This window comes from Crocodylus siamensis, chromosome 8 (genome assembly GCF_052110815.1).
Source record: "Crocodylus siamensis isolate JL-2025a chromosome 8, ASM5211081v1, whole genome shotgun sequence".
Lineage (NCBI taxonomy): Eukaryota > Metazoa > Chordata > Crocodylia > Crocodylidae > Crocodylus > Crocodylus siamensis.
Genome location: NC_143402.1, coordinates 15,477,351 through 15,494,832, shown reverse-complemented (window position 1 = coordinate 15,494,832; position 17,482 = coordinate 15,477,351). Strand labels below are relative to the sequence as shown.

At 45.1% G+C, this 17,482-nt stretch overlaps 2 protein-coding genes across 4 annotated transcripts; one reads left to right on the top strand and one right to left on the bottom strand.

The window, feature by feature from the left end:
* The first annotated feature begins 1,165 nt into the window (after positions 1-1,165).
* KCNE5 (potassium voltage-gated channel subfamily E regulatory subunit 5) lies at positions 1,166-5,086 on the top strand. The gene has a single exon (XM_090061360.1). The coding sequence runs from the start codon at positions 1,307-1,309 to the stop codon at positions 1,637-1,639; it is 333 nt and encodes a 110-aa protein (XP_089917486.1). The 5' UTR covers positions 1,166-1,306; the 3' UTR covers positions 1,640-5,086.
* A 3,947-nt stretch (positions 5,087-9,033) lies between these two features.
* On the bottom strand, positions 9,034-17,157 carry NXT2 (nuclear transport factor 2 like export factor 2). Of its 3 annotated transcripts, XM_090061359.1 has the most exons (5): positions 17,034-17,139; positions 16,136-16,239; positions 14,568-14,654; positions 13,114-13,258; positions 9,045-12,143 (listed from the first exon to the last, which is right to left on the bottom strand). In XM_090061359.1, exons 3-5 carry the CDS (start codon positions 14,583-14,585, stop codon positions 11,965-11,967), a joined length of 342 nt encoding a protein of 113 aa, XP_089917485.1. In that variant the 5' UTR covers positions 14,586-14,654; positions 16,136-16,239; positions 17,034-17,139; the 3' UTR covers positions 9,045-11,964. The 3 variants fall into 3 exon arrangements, with proteins under 3 accessions (XP_089917484.1, XP_089917485.1, XP_089917483.1); XM_090061358.1 differs by lacking the exon at positions 16,136-16,239 and having other exon boundaries at positions 9,034-12,143; positions 13,213-13,258; positions 17,034-17,157; XM_090061357.1 differs by lacking the exon at positions 16,136-16,239 and having other exon boundaries at positions 17,034-17,157.
* Positions 17,158-17,482: the final 325 nt, after the last annotated feature.

Here is a 17,482-nt window from a genome sequence, read left to right as displayed (position 1 = left end):
TGGGACCAAAAACATTTCCTCACATTAAACACCTGGACACAATTTTGTTGTGAAGACAGAAGCAAAAAAGAACATGACCTTTACTGCACATTGTCCAGCTCCCAGCAGACAGGACTCCTGTAATTTCTCTGCCCTGTTTTCACTTGCCCGGTAGCTGTGAATTTTCTCCTCTTTAGAGCAGGGTTGGCCCCATAGACCCCAGTCCAATTCTTGTCTTTTGCTGCTTCAATTCCCTAGCGCAGCCCAGGCACAAACGGTAGTAGGGGGGACAGCACGCCTGTCCAATGCCGTCCAACAGCGAACACTAGCAACTTGACCTACTATTTCTTTCCCACATTTTAGCATGTCGTTACAAACAAAATGTTCAGTTGGTTTAAAAAACAAGTGCTGGTGACATCTTCCCACACTCATGGCCTGCAGGGGGGAAGAGTTTAGCATGAATTACCTGCCACAGCCAGATTTTTACCACGGAAAATTAGACCGCAGCACAGGCAGGAGTTGGGGCCTGGAAAAGAAAGCTGGTTAGCACTAGTCAGACTAAAGCAGCCTGGATAAGAAAGGGCCAGAGGAAGAGCATAAAACTCAGTTCCTGTTTTTCAAAAAAGTCACTAATGCCCAGCAAGTCGTCTGGTTCCTTTTCTGTACAGCTCAGCGTACAAGCATTCACCCCGGGTAGCTGAGGGCTTGGTCGGTATTTCCTGGCAGGGGATTTAACTTGGAAGGGAAAGCAGCCAAGCCCAGAGCATGCAGACCTCGCTGGGGAAAAGCAAACGCAACACAGCACCCTCCTACGGAAACGGCCCTTGGCTTGCTCGCACCCACCCAGCGCGCAGCTTTATGCACGTCCCAGGCACAGCACGCCGCCTGCTCGCGCCGTGCTGGCCCGCTCGCCGCAGGGGTAGGTTTTAGTTCCGTGCGAGCCTCGTCTCCGCTGCAGAAATGGGTCTTTTGGCAAACGAGCCGGGCTGCCACTGACCCCGAGCGCGCTGGCATCGGCCCTTCGAGTCTGGCCAGGGAGGGCCCCAAATAACCCGCCCGCACGGGCAGGGCAGGGCAGAGGTGGACCCCGGGAGCCCCGCCCGGCAGCGGCCCCGGCCCCGGCCCCGGCCCCGCCCGCGCGGGTGTCGCCCTCCCTCTTCCCGGCGCCGACGGGAGCCCGGCCCGCCCCTCCCCCCGCGCCGGCCACGCGCGCGCGGCAGCCGCAGCCTCGCGCTCCGGAGCGCCGCGCCCCACGCGAGCCCCGGCGCGGCCGGCGGCGCTGAGCACCCCCTCGGCCCGGCCCGGCCCGGCCCGGCCCCGCCCCGCCATGAACTGCAGCGAGTGGCGGCGGCTGCGGGCGCTGCTGGAGAAGCTCCTGCGGAAGCTGCCGGGCGCCGGCAACGCCACGGGGCCGGGGGCCGGGAACGGGGCGGGCGCGGACGCGTCTCTCTACATCCTGCTCATCATGATCTTCTACGGCAGCCTGGCGGGCGCGCTCATCCTGGCCTACACGCGCTCCCGCAAGCTCGAGTCCAAGCACGACCCCTTCCACGTCTACATCGAGCGCGACTGGGGGCCGCGCGCCCGCCCCGACGGCCCCGACGACGCGCCCGGCCCCGGCCCCGGCCCCGGCCCCGGCCCCGACCGCCCGCTGCCCTGACGGAGCCCGGAGCCGCGGGCCAGGGGCTGCCGGGACTCTCCGAGAGCGACAGCCTGGCTGGGGCCAGCGCAGCTCGGGCCGGCTGGCCGCGAGGGGGAAGGGGCGGTGAGCGACCCGCCATTTGGACTCGGGCATTGCGGGGGGTCCGGAGTTTCATTGCGGTTTCAGAGGAAGGACTGACACCTCATCGTGCCAAGGGCCAGCCCCAGCACCCCGGCTCTAAATAACTACGCTCATTTGGGCTGGAGCCTTAAAGCTTTTTTATGTGCCTGAGCCCCCCTCAGCCAGCCGGCGGCCAGGCCCAGGGGGATGTTTGGGCTGAGGGAAAGCACCGGAGGGCTGAGACACAGCACTGCCTCGCACGAGGTCCCCGTACTTCAGCAACCAGAAGTGGTAGCACGCTCCTGCGAAGTATGCGCCAAAATCCTTCACAGAGACTGGTACAGGACCAGGTAAACATTAGTTTTCTATGTAGAAAGCGCACACTACACCTGCGCCTTGGGTCCTGTAACAAACTGAGGTGTCCTTTCCCAGGAACTGTGTCATGATAACCAGAGCTAAGGTCCTGTTAAATTGTGTGAACGGGCAATGAATATAGTACCAGAGCAGTGGTTTCCGAACAGTGGTACGTGTTAATAGACTTCTTATAATTACATTATATGACAAAAATTTGCTGGCAGTATTTAAGGTTGAACTGAAACATTTGCTGGTGGTACTTACGACTGTATTGTTTTCACCTGGTGGCACCGTCTGTCAGAGCCTGGGAACTGCTGCCCTGGAGGGAAGCTTTACCATCAGTACCAACATGATCTTACCAAGGCACGGGCTCTAGGGTTGGCACGTTATGAACGGCAGTGGTACGCGTCTTAAAAGCCTGCGCTGAAGCTGCCAGCCCTGCCCAGCCCGCTCAGGCAGGGGCTTGGACTACACCAGCAGTTCTTGATGTGATGGCCAGTCCCAACCCAGTGAATAGTTTAATTAGCTAGCCTCCTGCAAGGGGAAGCCTGTGGTTTCCCACATTTTTCCATGATTGTTCACAACCCACAGGTTGAAAAAGGCTGGACCAGATGACCTCTGAAGGTCCCTTCCAGCCCTGCCTCTGGGATTTCTATGAAGTTCATGAGAGGCAAATTCAGTAGCAGGGAGTGAGGTCAAAGCCTCCAGAAAAAAGACAACACCCCCCACCCCACCCAAGAGAGACTGGATCCACACTACAAAGTCCTCCTCTGAAGATTTTTCTAGTATCATCAGAACACTTAACTGTCCCTTCCCGGCCCATATACGCCCTAAGTAGCGTCACATAACCAGAGAAGGGAGAGTTAAGAGACCTTATTGCCATCGTACAGTCCTTGCCTCAGAGTTTAGGCACCCATCTCAGCTCTGTTTGCATGTCACCCAGTCCTGGGGTGCTGGTTTTTAACTGCTATGCACAAATAAAAAGTTAGATGCCCACTAGCAATTTGTCTCTGGCAAACTACTAACCTAGTAGGCATTCAGCTACCATTGCGATGGGTGCCACACAATCCCTAGGTCAATGGGAGAGTACAATCAGAATGAAAAGATGGCTATTTGAAAAGCAGCTGTGCAGCATATAGTTGCACACACAAAAGCAACCATGCTCATAATGGAAACTATTTTTGCAACTAGGTGTGCTTGCTGGCATTCACCTAGTAAACACCTTTGTAAGGAGAAAGCATTTGCTACTTGCTGCTACCCTACATGCAAAAAAGGTCATACTGGATACACACAGCCATACTACCCCCAGTCCTGGGCTGCGTCCCCTCCTCAGCACATGCACACGAACCACACCTGTTATGCTACATCTGGGTTGAGGGGCAGGATTTAACTCTGCAAATATAATTCCTGAAAGAAGTACAAAATCTCCTGCCAAGTAATCTGCAAATCTTTGAACTATTGAAACATCTGCTAATTCAGCTATTAAAAAGGTGTGAATAGAACAGTATATAGTCAGGAAGACTATAATCTGGAATCCCTGAGAGCTAGTAAGAAATCATGTTTTAGAACTATATATTTATTCTTTGCAACTAAAGTTCATTTAGACCCCAAGTAATACGATTACACTAGCATGGACATGCACATGTTGATTTAACACAGACATACACTCACCTGTGCACACACATGCACAATATCTCAACATATAAGTTTAAAAAAAAATTAACAGCAGACATCTCAGTGGTGATCTACAGAAGAGTCCTTACTTATGCAAAAGGGCTACTAAGAATTTGATACTGAGGAGTTGCAGAGATGCATGTAGAATCACACTCCTGAAAGAGCAGTAAAGATAGCAGGTGCCTTTCCCAAGCACTGAAAACACCTTACCTTGAAACACTGCTTGCCATTAGTCTTCGCATACAGAACTACATAATAGCTCTATGGCACCTTTCAGAGTGCAGTAGAAACTTTAGTTACTGTTCATGAACTTTGCAAATAAGCAAGAACTGACAATGCACTGAACAAATGCATCAAATCTTTGGCTACATTCATATCCTGACAATTTTCTAGCCACATTATTACTAGCAAAACCATATATGGTCTCCAGCTGCGGCTCCTAGTCCAATCCTTGTACTTCTCCGTGTCCCTGTGAATTGAGGGTGACACTTCATGGAACAGGCAGGCATATTGAGGCTTGTTCAGTGACACTGAAAAAAAATGACTGGTTTTTACACAGTAATGTTTTCACTGAGTTGTTTTAAACCTGGATAAAACATTTCTATTAAAAAAGATGTACACAACCATTTTTGACAGGAAAATAGCTTCAAAAGAAATTATCAGTGTCCCATTAGTACTTGGAAAGATGCAGCATTATTAACATTTTTAAAGCCTCAAAGGACTATTATTTATCACGATCTATTCTGCCCTCCAACATAACTCCTGCTATAAATCCCATGTTGAAATTAAACATCTTTAAAAGGCAGCCCTTCTGATAGCTGTCAAGATGGACATATCAGCTTTCCTGGAATACAGTAGAGTCCACAAAAGGATACCACCAAGTGTTTCTGGTAAAAAGCAGTTATGCAACAGATGATCAGCAGCAGCCAAGAGACATGCTTAGCAATAATCCAACTCTTTAAGCAAGGCTGGATTCTAGAGCCGTCATGGAAATTTAATCCTTGGAAATTTTCAAGAGGACAGCAGACGCTTGGCTGGGATGGTTTACTGAGGGATGATCCTGACTACATGACCTTGTGAGGTCCCTTTCAACCCTACTTTCCTATGATCCTAAGATCAGTTTGCCTTTATGTTTGAGAACTACTTACCATCTAACTAATTAACCAGGACTGGTGAGACCACCCCATGACACAAAACAAACACTATTAATTCCCAAAGCTTATAACTGTTTGTATTATGAATACTGAGCAGTTTAAACTTTAAGGACATACGGAACCCAGCTGTGACTAAATATTAAAATTGGCTGACATTGCAGTACTCCAGGCATCCAGTGAGTTATTTCTGGTAGCTGTGGCCCTTACTCCATTCTTACCCATGTTAAGTTATGAATTATAAAAATGGAAGGGTGGAACAACAAAAGTTGTTTCCTGCGAAGTGTTGCATATCTAGTCCCTATTGGCTCTGCGGGAAAGCCACTATCCATCACATCCAAGAGCAGCTGGGAAGGCTCAGCATCCAAAAGGAACAGGCCAGAAGGGTGAGGTCAGAATTCCCCGATGTTGAGAATACGCAAATGACCTGACAAAACCTTTCAAAGTAGCCGAGAATGACTGGGGGCCTCCTACAGAGATTTGGGTCTGTAAGAGGAAAAAAGGATCCCAGTACAAACAGTTACAGACCAGTCCATCTAGATAAGCAGAAAATGTACAGGATGCCATCTGGTACAGTCATCAAGAGAACTGTTCTTCAGACTATTAACGCAGGCATGACATAGGAACAACCATAATTCATTCTGGTTTCAAGGCCTATTTTTAGACTGCATGATGCTTGCACACTAGAGTGTAAATTTATACTTTTTTTCTGGTATAACATAACCAATACCTCTGGCAGAGTAATCTCCATATATGAGAAACCGACAGTTTGTGGTGGGGGTCTAGTGGGTTATAAGAGATATGGGAAGGCCTTCAGTTTAATACCAATCAGTGGGGTGTTCACATCACAAAAGCCAGAGACATTTGCCTCAACCTAAGCAGAGGCAAATAGCCTCTTAGCCTTAGAGTGGTGCTCAGCCAGTACCTTAGATAAGGAAAGCAGACCCTGCAATTTTACATGCCTCTCTTAGCACCATGCCAATATGCCTTAGTTACAGGATGGCAATCCAGTCCCTGTAATTCATATTCGGTGCTTGGACTCTGAAGATGCCAATACAGGTCTCCCTCATTTTATGCAGTACACACGTTCCCAGAAAACTGCAAATTTGCTAATGGGAACCCAGTTTATAAGGTAACAAATAGGGATACGTTCCCATGGCAGTGAGGGAGGGAGTGGGGTTGGAACTAGAGAAGTGGTGGAGGGGAGGGGTACGGCATGGCAAAGCCCAATGGCTGCAGTCAGGTGGCATTGGAGCAGCTGTAGCAGGGAGCAAAGCAGAAGGAACTGTCACTGGGTGCGGGGCATGGGATGGGGGGCGTGGGATGAGGGCAGGCTGGGGTCAGCAGCAGCACCAGGCTCTTCCCAGTAGTGGGGCTGGGCCATGCTGCACTGGGGCAAGCAGTGGTGCTGGGAGGGGAGGCTGTGGGGAGGGCTCTGGCAAATTTTAGGGTGTCTGCAGTCTCCCTCCTAGTGCCACTGCAGCCTGCCCTGAATGTAGGGTGACCCACCCCAACCCCCCACCGGGAAGAGCCCAGTGCTGCTGCTAGCCCCAGCCCACAGCCTGCCCTTGTCCCGTGCACATTCGGGGGCACATGTCACCCAGGAAGACCCAGTGCAGCCCTCCCGGGGTGCACGTAGCAGCAAGAGCCACGTCGCCCCCCATCTCACACCCACTGACAGTTCCTTCTGCTTTGTTCCTTGCTGCAGCTGCCCCAGGAGCAGATGATGCCACCTACCTGCAGTTGTTGAGCTGTCCTGCACCCCTCTGCCCCGCCCCACCCCTTCCTCTACAGGCTTACCTCACATAACGAATTTACCTCCAATATCATGAATTTTGAGTGTAAAAAGGGTAATCATGTAAGAGCAAATTTGCATATACAGAACCCGCAAAAAGTAAAGGAAACCTGTATACATGTTTGATTATATTATTGCAACTACCCTCTTAAAGCAGTAATAATCAAGTGCCAGTAACTTTGGATATATTCACTTACCCATCATTATAAGACTACCAGTTTACTAGCTCATTTCCAGGAAGGAAAACAGAATGGAGGTTACTTCAGCATTTGGTCAGGAGGATACATCACAAACAACTGGATTAATTCCCACCCTGCTCCTTCTCACAGACCTTTATTAATAACACAGCAGAAGCACATGCAGGCCCCAATCAAAGATGAGAATGCCACATGGCACAACCTCTATATACAAAAGTGCATCTTATTTTAAGCTTCTGAGACAAGGGTTTTATACCACTCCTGCTCCTTTAGAAAGCAGGTAAAAGGGCCAAAGTGATATGATAAGATTGCACTGGAGCAAGCAACAGACAACTGCCATAGTGCCACAAAGGACACCTAGACAGGGCCAGCCCAGCATGTAATGTGCATTAGAAACCACAGTTCTTCCCAGATTTTACCATACCGTGGCCCATAGGTCAGCTTCAGGTTGCTGCTGCAACTCAGGTGAGCCCCTGGGCTGTTTAAGGTAAGCCTGGAACCTCTCCCAGGACAGGTCTGGGTCAGAATGATGCAGAATGTGACAAAGACAGGATCACTCCCGCAGTGCCGCAGGGTGGCAAGCTCTCTGCTACACTGCTAAGAACCAAATCTCCCTTTTGGCGTTTAGGATCTTATTTAGTACCAGGATTTTACGGGTCCAACATCCTTACTGCTATGGAGTTTAGGGTACCTGAAGGATATCAGTACCTACCTGGAGGCTTATAACATTAATAACCAAATTGGTCTGCTTTTCTCTGTTATTCTTTTAAATGTTAGCATCAGCTTAATATGCACAGAGTTCCTGTACTGATGGTTCCTTGGATGAGTGCCTGTAAGAGACAGGACAGCTCAAGCACAGCAGTTTATTCTTAAGGATAAATATTTACAGTCCAGGCATTTTGCAAATGACGTGTTTGGCTTTATCTACATGTGTGGGATGTCAATATAAACTTAAATTCTTCATAAAGGAACATTCCCTACCAATTTTATTTCTCACCAGTCAAAGGTTACTTACCTCTATCATTCTACATAATGCTAATGCCAAGAACAGGTTGTGGTGACTGCTCAAACAAGAAATGCCACCTTCTCACTGCAGAAGTAGGCCTTGTTGTATAGTAATTTAGGCACCATCTGAAGCTCTTAACCCCTAGATTGGCTGCACATTAAACACCTTAAGTGGCTTAAAGCACTTATTATTTGGCTTAAAGTTACACCACTCCAGGGCAAGATTCTCTCTAAATTAACCTAATTTTGCTCTTGTTCCATTAAGGTACGGCCATTTCCCACAACTATTATACCCAAGTTGAAATCCTCCACCATCCCAGGATGCAGTGGGTGAATAGGGCCACCCCAGGAACACTGGCCAGAGTGGAGCCCCAGAGGCCACAGTGCCTCCTACTGCCACCTGAACCGGTGGGATGGCAAGCTTTGGAGACAAAAGGCAATGCCACTTGAGCTCCTAGGGATCTGATTCTTTTTTCTCTGGAGCTCACCCCACCCTGCACTGCCACTGGCTGGGCTGTTGGCTGGTCAGGAGCCACCTGAACTCTGAAGAAAAAAGATCAGGCCCCATGGAACTCAAGCAGGAAGTCAGTCCAGGCAGTGGTGGGAGGCACCACAGCTGCTGGAGATAGTGAGGAGCTCTCTCAGGAGCTTAGCTTTAGGATTCACAGGAATATTTACAGACCTTTTTTTTTTTTTTAAACCATCACGTTAGCTCTCTTACTTTCCCATACTCTTTTTCAATGGATTTCTCTCTTGAAAATCCCCACTTCAATCCTACCCATCTCATTTTTTAAATAGACTTATCTTACATGCATTGAATAAGTACAGCAAGCTGGTCCTGCCGTTGCTCACCTAGTAGCAAGTCACAGCTGTGCATGGGAAGGACAATCAGAGATGCTGTATTTCACCCTTCGGTGCGCCTGCTCCACTAAACCAAACAACACTAAACATTTGTGCAGCTTACAGCATCAGGTGCAACAAGACCCAGTTGATATCACAGTCAAAGAGCAGACAGTGACAGGCCTGTTCTGCAATGCTTCAATACTCAAGTAACTCAATGGCAAGTAACTCAAAAGCCCAAGCCCAAGCCCAAACAGTAAAGATTAAAAGCCAGTGTTGTTTCCTGTACTTTAATCTGGTAAGAAAACACTATGAAAATTTGTAATAAAAAACAAAACAGATAAAACAGCAACTTCTTTAAAAAAGAAACCCCTGTAAGGGCTTTAAACAGTTTCAAAAGCTTACAAGATATATTCAAGCTATGTAAGTTTGTGGCAAGCCATTTTGATGTTAAAACACTTCTCTGTTTACATACAATTTCCTCAGCAGATATGGACACAGCCAACTCATCACTTATGGTTAACCATCAAGACTACAAGGCTCCACTCCAAGAAACAGCAGCACTAGTATTTTAAGTTAAATTTGTTGCTTTCCTCCTTCAGCCTGCCATAATACAACTAGAACAGCAAACAAAGGAAGATTAGTGTGTGCAATACCAGAGAAATCAGGTAAGCAAAACAGCTGCAGGTATCGAGTCTTCAAATGCTGCAAGGTATTACTTGAAAGTGATTATTATTGTGGCTGTTTTAGTGATTTACAATCCTTAATGGCAAATGAAGGAATGAGGATGTTTGAACTTCTAATACAGTTTAGTTTGTGTCATTCTGTAAGGATGAGGGAAAAAAAAAATCAAGGACTTTTGCCTATAGCAGCTATTGCTCCAATTGCCCTGGTGCAGGACCCTTCTCACTGCAAGGGCAAACCCAAGAAGTAAACACCTAAACTATGAATCTAGTGAAAGTACAGTGACAGGAGAACTAGCAGGCAAGCATTCATCTCTGGAGTGGAATTTTGCTTTCTCCAGTTTTCCAGAAATCTAAGCAACAGTCCAGATGCACTTCCCACTGTGATTGCTGCACACAACAGGATGGAAAGTTTTGTTTGTACAACCAGGATAGTATGTGAAAAGTACTACATTTAAAACTAGCAGGAAGCTTTAAGAGTAATTTTTCTCTTTGGGATTATTTTATTATTTTAAAGGGGGGGGGGAAATCAAGAGACTGTCTAGATTACTGCTGGTTAAAAGCGTACCAATTTCCCCCGTAAATTACAGTATCTACATTGTTAGACAGTTAGATCTTGCACTATTTTTAGTATTTCTCTTCTTTCCCAAAGGTGTAGTTCCTTGGCCAAATACTACAGGGAAGGCATCTTTTTCTAATTATAGGTGCCCAGTTTACTAATTTTTTACCTTTCTGATGCAAGTCACAAGAATCTCTAGGTGAAATAAAAACCAACTAGTTTATCTTAATATCAAAATATACCATTGTGTATTCTTTAGAGATTAACATAATTTTAACATATGGTTTATTTTCATAGTTTTCTGGTTATAAGAAATTAAGGTAAATTGTCCAATCACATTACTTTTCTATTAAAAAGGCTGTATCAGCTATGTGAATATCCAAAGTATCCATCAAGAATACTTGCATTCAGGACAGAACTACAAGTTACCATCACAGTTTCACTTACAAGCAGATACACATAGTGTGTTTTCACATATGTCTACTGAATTTCAAACCTTTTAATTCTGCTCAACTTAAAAAGGCAGAAGTTTGAATACAAAACATACTGCCATTCTGAGATCTACTATCTACAATGTTCATTCAGAGTGAGGCAGGCTACCTTCTAGCCTTTGAAGTACTAAGATTTCCTTTGAAAAACAAAATCTATAAAACACAGTAATTTTAAAATTTTGATGAATATTCAACGAAATACGCATGTGAAAGTTTCAGTCAAACTTTGGATCAAAAGAAAAATTCTCTTCCTTCGTGCAGAAAAGTTAACCTTCCAGGATCACACCACTCAAAGCACCTATTCTGATTAGCTGCACCAAAGAACTGAATGCCATACAGTACAGTTTTAGTATCAATTTCCCATCACAATGCTTCCTGAAAGGGTTGAAACAAAACCTTGCAACTTCAAGATAGAAGAAAAAAGTTGGAAAAAGAGTAATTCTGTCCTTCATAGTAACAATGGAATTATTAGCTACATAAGACAGAATGATGTAACTGATCAATAAATAGCTTATATTGCCTTTCTTTGCAAGTGCTGCAGTCACCTTCAAGAGCTTATCCTTTATCATGGCATACAGGATAGATGCTGCTGTAGGGGACTTAACAGCTGAATTATTCAGCACCGCTTATATTTGGATCAACATATGTTATCCTAACCAACTATTAGGAGATTAGGATAGGATATTAAGTCAAGTGTTGCCATCCTTATACACCAAGGAAAGTAAACAACAGTTTTAGAGCAGATTTCTCCCACCTGAGTTTACTCGCACACAAAAGCTAGATTTTCAGAGGCAGCTGGAAACATGACTTGCCCATCCTGCCCATCATCCTACTAGTCCCAACTCACATTCACTGACAATACTTTCATCCTCTACAATTTTGACACTGGACTTCTACCTAGCTACTAGGCAAGAAATTATTTAGAAAAAACTTCCTCTAAAAAGTTGCTAAATTAAAATTCAAGGCTCAGAAAGTAGTTTTAACTTTCATATAGACATGTTATGAGGAAGAAATTCTATTTCTCACTGTCATAGTGTGCATCTTTTTCAAAGAAGGAAAAACACTGCTTATGAAAGGTGGTGTTTATAAACCAAAATGACTGAACATGTTTGGACAGGACTGTAGTAACTGAATTCAGTGTCCAAGTAGGGGAGACTTCAGCACTCAAGAGGACGTAGAAGAGTTCCTGAAATGTCAGCATAACCACATATAAGGCATTGATAGAATGATCCCAACCCCACACATGTGAATCACAGTTCAGTGCCAGGAGTATTTCATGACAGTTCAATGAATTTTAGGAAACCTCCTCCAACTTAAAAGTGTCTGCCATTCAGTCCATGGTTGCTGGGAAACTAGAGAGAGACAGTTGTGCAGTACTTCCAAAATGAACGGAACAACAGGAGAAGAGATAACGTTTGTCCAGACAGCTAAACTCACATAATGCAGAGAGAAAGTGATCACTTTTCAATTGCCACTAACTGGCCCAGTCCTGAAAGCGGAAACAGTCACTTGCGATTTTCCATACTGGGTTGTTAGGGGTAGCTTGTGCTGTCAGTAAGAAATTCTGGTTGAAGTAACGTTGCTTGTTGCCATCAAATTTTACTGTCCCACAAGTCACAACAAGGACCGTCATCTGGCTTTGCGTAGCTTGCTCTTTACGGAAAGAATGAAAGATGGGGAAAAAACGTTATGCATATTTTCAATAACTCAGATGTTTATAAGTAATACTAGTGCATTGTTACCTGCTGGTTACAGTTTCTTTTACAAGCAGCTGAAAGAGCACAAAAACTGCTCGCTATATTCTTTCTACCAGGACCATCACAGTAGGCTCCTTCATTAAGCTGTGGATTTTTTTAATGTGCTTACTTACCACATCTGGGGTGAGGGAGCTTAATTTCACACTACTTGTGCAAGCATGCCACCTAGAGGTTAAACTGCCACATTCTCCTGAAGTAAGCTCTCAGATAGGTGAGAGGCAGGCAGTTCATGTATAAAGAGAAACTGCCTATGTCTACAGCATGTTTGGCTTCCCTTACTTGTGAAGTTATAACTTGGTTGGTTTTTTGCAGAACATAGTGAAGACAGCTAGGCTGTAGTTTTTGTTTTCTCTGTGCAAGGTTTCCTCAAATATCCACGATGCAAACTGGAGACTGATACTTAAAAGTTTTGCATAACAAATACTTAATGTAACCAAACAAATTACTTGGCAGTGTATGTTTACAAACTTCAGAAGATTACACAGGTAGGTACTTTCCCCCAAAGTAATGGAAATAGAGAGAGAAGCCCAAGTACACATTGCAGACCAGCAGCAGACTCAGGTGTAGAATGTACCTCAGCTTTCACCCCATGTCCTACCACAGCTGTATATACCACAAAACCTCTTCAGTACCTGAAGATAAATGCATACCTAAGTAAGTGCTCTTAATAAGAAATTAGTTGAATTGTAAAGAATCTCAGGCATGCTATTACCCTTCCTCCCACTGTGCTCCTTTCATAAAGTAACTTTACATTCCAATTGCAAGTTGGCTATGTTCCAAAAGTCATCTTGAGCACCATTTATTACAGCTGTTTTTCATTTTATAGTTAAGAAATAGCAGGGGCCCTGAATATAAAGTAACCTTACCATGAACTGGCTGGCAGTCCAACATATTAACTTGGAACTCACTAGATGGCAATGATTCAAAAAAATTATTCAATGCTTCTTGCCCAGAAAATGCATTACCATTCCAAACTAATGTAGCTTTGTCCAGATAGAGTCTGTCCAACATCTAGGAGATAGAGAACGCATATTTGGAAGTTAAAGGGAAAAAAAGGTATAAAAATGCATTTTTAGAAAATCAAGTTACTTGTTGCCAATATATGACACTGAAATCACTTTAAAAAAGTCATAGATCCTGTAACAGAAGCAAGTGAAATGTCCTGCTTGGACATTGGTTTATCTTAGCCACTGCTGTCCTTCAACAAGGACTGGAACAACCGTACAAAATGTTTGCTGCTTCGTAACTTAATTTGCTAAACCAATGATGACATTGTCCAACAGGAAGCTATGGAACAGAACCACACCCCAGCCCACCCAAAATACACTGCTTTCTTTATGAGAAGGACTTCCAAGTTCAACTTATAGTACACCTGTGAGACACAGATACGTGGAAGCATAATCTGAGCTAGACTAAAATACCATGTGGGGCCAACAAAGTTATAGAAGAAAAGTGCAATAAGTTTGAATAACAAGACTAGACCTTTAATACCATTTTATATGTTGTTACAAGGAGTACCTCTCATAACTGTAAAACACATGTTCCAGGAAATGGTTCCATACTACTTTGCTTTTGACTGGCCATTGGACAAAAGGACAAGTAATGTGCAAGATACCGAGATTCTCTCCATATAAAAGACCTTTATAATTCTACATTTGACAAGTAGTTATTTTTGCTTTTTCTGGTGCAGAAAAATTTATTTAATTTCTATTAAAAACCACACACACTAATGGATCTACATAATCCCACATTAAGCAAATATCCAGAATAAGCATTCAGATTAGCACTTCCTTAACTATGGTTAATAGAACAATGTCAAGTTTTATGGTGTTGGGTCCACTTTTTTCATCAGATATTTCTACAGACAATCTTTACCACAATAAAAGCAGCACAGCTAGCACAGGAGGATAGGAAAAAACCTGATTCGTGAGACCAGAGGCACTCCATGAGGAGAGAAAAAAAATGTAGTGAAAGTAAGCCTGAACTGTCCATGTACACATTGAAAACTAACTATCCTAAGGGGTAGGCAGAACAGAATCACTGTAAAGAAGTCCATGAGACTTGAAAAGGGTCCCACACAATGACAAATATGAGAACCCCAATTCACTTAGTTATGCAGAGGATTCTTTTAAGGGCAGGTCTGAAGACAAGCAGAGCTCTGGATTCGGTAGCAATTAGGACAGTAACAGACTCCCAGATGTCTCTATGCGTATCAGACAACAATTAACGAAGAAAATCTGTCCCACACACGTGCATGTCCCCAAATAGAGACAAGAATAATAAGGAGGAAAAAGTTAATCTCCCAATAATAGGTACATACCCTTCTCCTTTTATCCATGGTATCATAGTAAATGTTGACAAATTCTTCTGCAGCTTTACATGCCTGATCCACATATGTTTTAAAATCCTAGAGATAAGGAAAAAAAAGCACAAAGAAACTGAATATATAAAAAAAACTGACCGATTAATTCCCCGGAACAGTTTCTGTAAGCAAGTAAAACAATACCAGATTCACAAGTAAGGGAGATCAATTTCATTACTTCTCTCTCACAGAAGGTAATGAGGAATTAGGCTGCAGTTGGATCCTTACTCCAGTTCCTTGTTTGTAGCATCAGTTCCATAAAAATTCGATATGCTAATCTGAATTTTAGTGAATTTCCAAAAAAATTATACTGGGAATTGGGAAAAAGTTGTGTCACTTACAAGCAGTCAGAGCCAATCAAACCAAATGACATGTCCAGGATTGCTAGACTGTTCTGAGTAACCTGAATAAATATCCCCTCAACTTAAACATTTATTTCTGATCAATGTGAACTACCTCACTACCCCCACTGCGGTTAAGCAAATAATGCTTATATGAAAGTTAATTTTAACTGGATGATTGTGCCGAGGACTTCTCAGGTCATCTATAACAACACCTCTTCTATGCCATTATGAAAAGAAGAGGATATGCCACTCCCACGAGTAAAGTATAGGGAGGGAGGGGGAAGTTCCCAAATATCACAGTATTGCACTTCCACTTCTATTTTGTATTTTCTTTATTAGCAAACACTATGCATTCAGAAGTCAAACTAATACTGAATTTCTACTAACCATGAAAATATTATTCAACCAACTGCAAATCCAGCTATAATGTTTTTACAGTGGTTAAGTTAATTCTTAGGAATTAACACTACTTTGTCCTCAGGCAAATTAGGAATAAAGCTATCTACATTTATCATGCACTTAACAAATATCAAAGCATTCACTTGGATAATTTTTTCCTGTATTTGTTATGAGAGGGGGAGAATATAAAGAAACTACCCAGCCAGGTTGGCTCCAAATAGCCATCTTTTAAACTGTAAACAAGCACAAAATGCAGCTGCTTTCTAATTTCTTCTAAAACATGTAACAGGTAAAAGCATTTTTGCAATATACTTAAAATTACCATACTACCAAATGCTGCAGTTATCCGAAGCAGCTAATGCCTGCAGTTTCACTCCTAGAGTTGGTAGGAGGCATGCATCTTGCTACACTTTTCTTTTATGGGAATTTTGAAAACTTGCCACACGTGTCACCTCCACTCTTCCTTGCCTTTTATTTCCAAAAATTCCATCAGAAAACCTCAGTCCCTTGCTTGGTGATGTCTGTGAAATGCAATGCCCAGTGCTGGATATTATTACAAAATGTTGCCATTTTTAGCACCGCTTTAACAGTCTAAAGTTTTTGCTAACACCTTTCATGTCCTTTATTGAGATAGTCAATATGTGAAACATTTTAAGTCAGACCATGCAAATAGGCTCTTTTTGATGGAAATAAGGCACAAAGAGATGTTCATTCTCTGAACCAATGATGAATTATATTATACAAAAGCCCCAGTTCAGGACTGAGGACAGACCCCCAAAGTACCTTGCTTTCTTGCAACTGGCTCGTTCTCGTACATAGATATTTGATGGAAACGTCAAGGGTCGAGTGTTTGACTTCTTTTGGGACCAGACTTAAATGCAACTGCCCTGGGTAAGATCAATGGTTTCACATGTTTCCAGTTCCATGACAGTCACTTGGACAATTTCTTCAGCTCCCTTCCACAGTTCTTTAAGTTTTCTAAAAGTTTCCTAACTCCACGTGCTGCCGAGCAATTTATTCCCACATTTCATCACCAAAAGGAACTTGCTCAACAACTTCATAATTGTGTCCAAGCTGCATCTTGTATGATTGCTCCAGGGAGATGGCACAACCCCATCACCCTTGTCATCGTCTGCTCCCTCGTCCTTGCGTTCCTCGTCTGTCTGCCCCATACACTCGACTGGCCAGGGACTGGATAATAATACAGTATTTCCAATTACACCTACTGGTTGTTGCCTGCCTCTTGGTCAGGTCACTAGTTCTTCTCTTTGGCTCTTATTCTTATTTTTTTCTAATCGCTCCCCTGGTCCCGCCTGTGACAACGACCCCCAAAACCTTATCAGTGCTAAAGCCTAATGCTCCAGACTGTCGTCTGCTCCCCCGACCCGCGGGGCAGGGCTGGCACACAGCCTGACCACAACGCCAGGGGCTCGCGCCGTCGCCCTAAGCAGCCTCCCACGCCCGGGGGCGCCTATGCCCATCTGGCAGCGGATCCGCACCGCGACTGTCTCCCGGGGCCACGGCCGGCTTTCCCATGAGCCTCTGCAGAGCCCCGACCCGACCAGGCCCGGCCGCGCCGCTCCAAGCCGGAAGGGGGGCCCCGCTCGCCTCAGGGCCGCGGCCAAGGGGCAAACACCGCCCACGCCCACCCCGCAGGCGGGAAGCGCGCGGCCGGACTCACCACAGGGGCGGCCATGAGGGGCGGCCCCGGGGACAACACGCGAAGCGAGGCGAAGGCCGAGAGCTCTGTGCTCGCAGCGGCCCCGGAAGTGCTCGCCGGCGCCAACCGTCTGCCCCGCAACTGCTTCCGGAGGGCAACAGGGGAGGGGGAAGGAGGGAGACCGCGCGCGTTTGCGCATGCGTTCTGAGCGCTCAGGGGGACGGGGCTGGAGGCTGTGGCACGTGGGTGTCGGTAGAGCGGGGGCTGCCCCCGCGGTTCGGTGCAAGCAGTGGGGGCCCGGCAGGGAGCTGGAACGAGACCTTCTCAGTGGCGGCAGATGACAGAAGAAGCAATGGGCTCAAGTTGCAGCAAGGAAGGTTTAGGTTGGATATTAGGAAAAACAATCCCAGCAGGAGGGTGGTGAAGCCCTGGAACAGGCTACCGCGTTGGTGGTGGACACTCCATCCTTG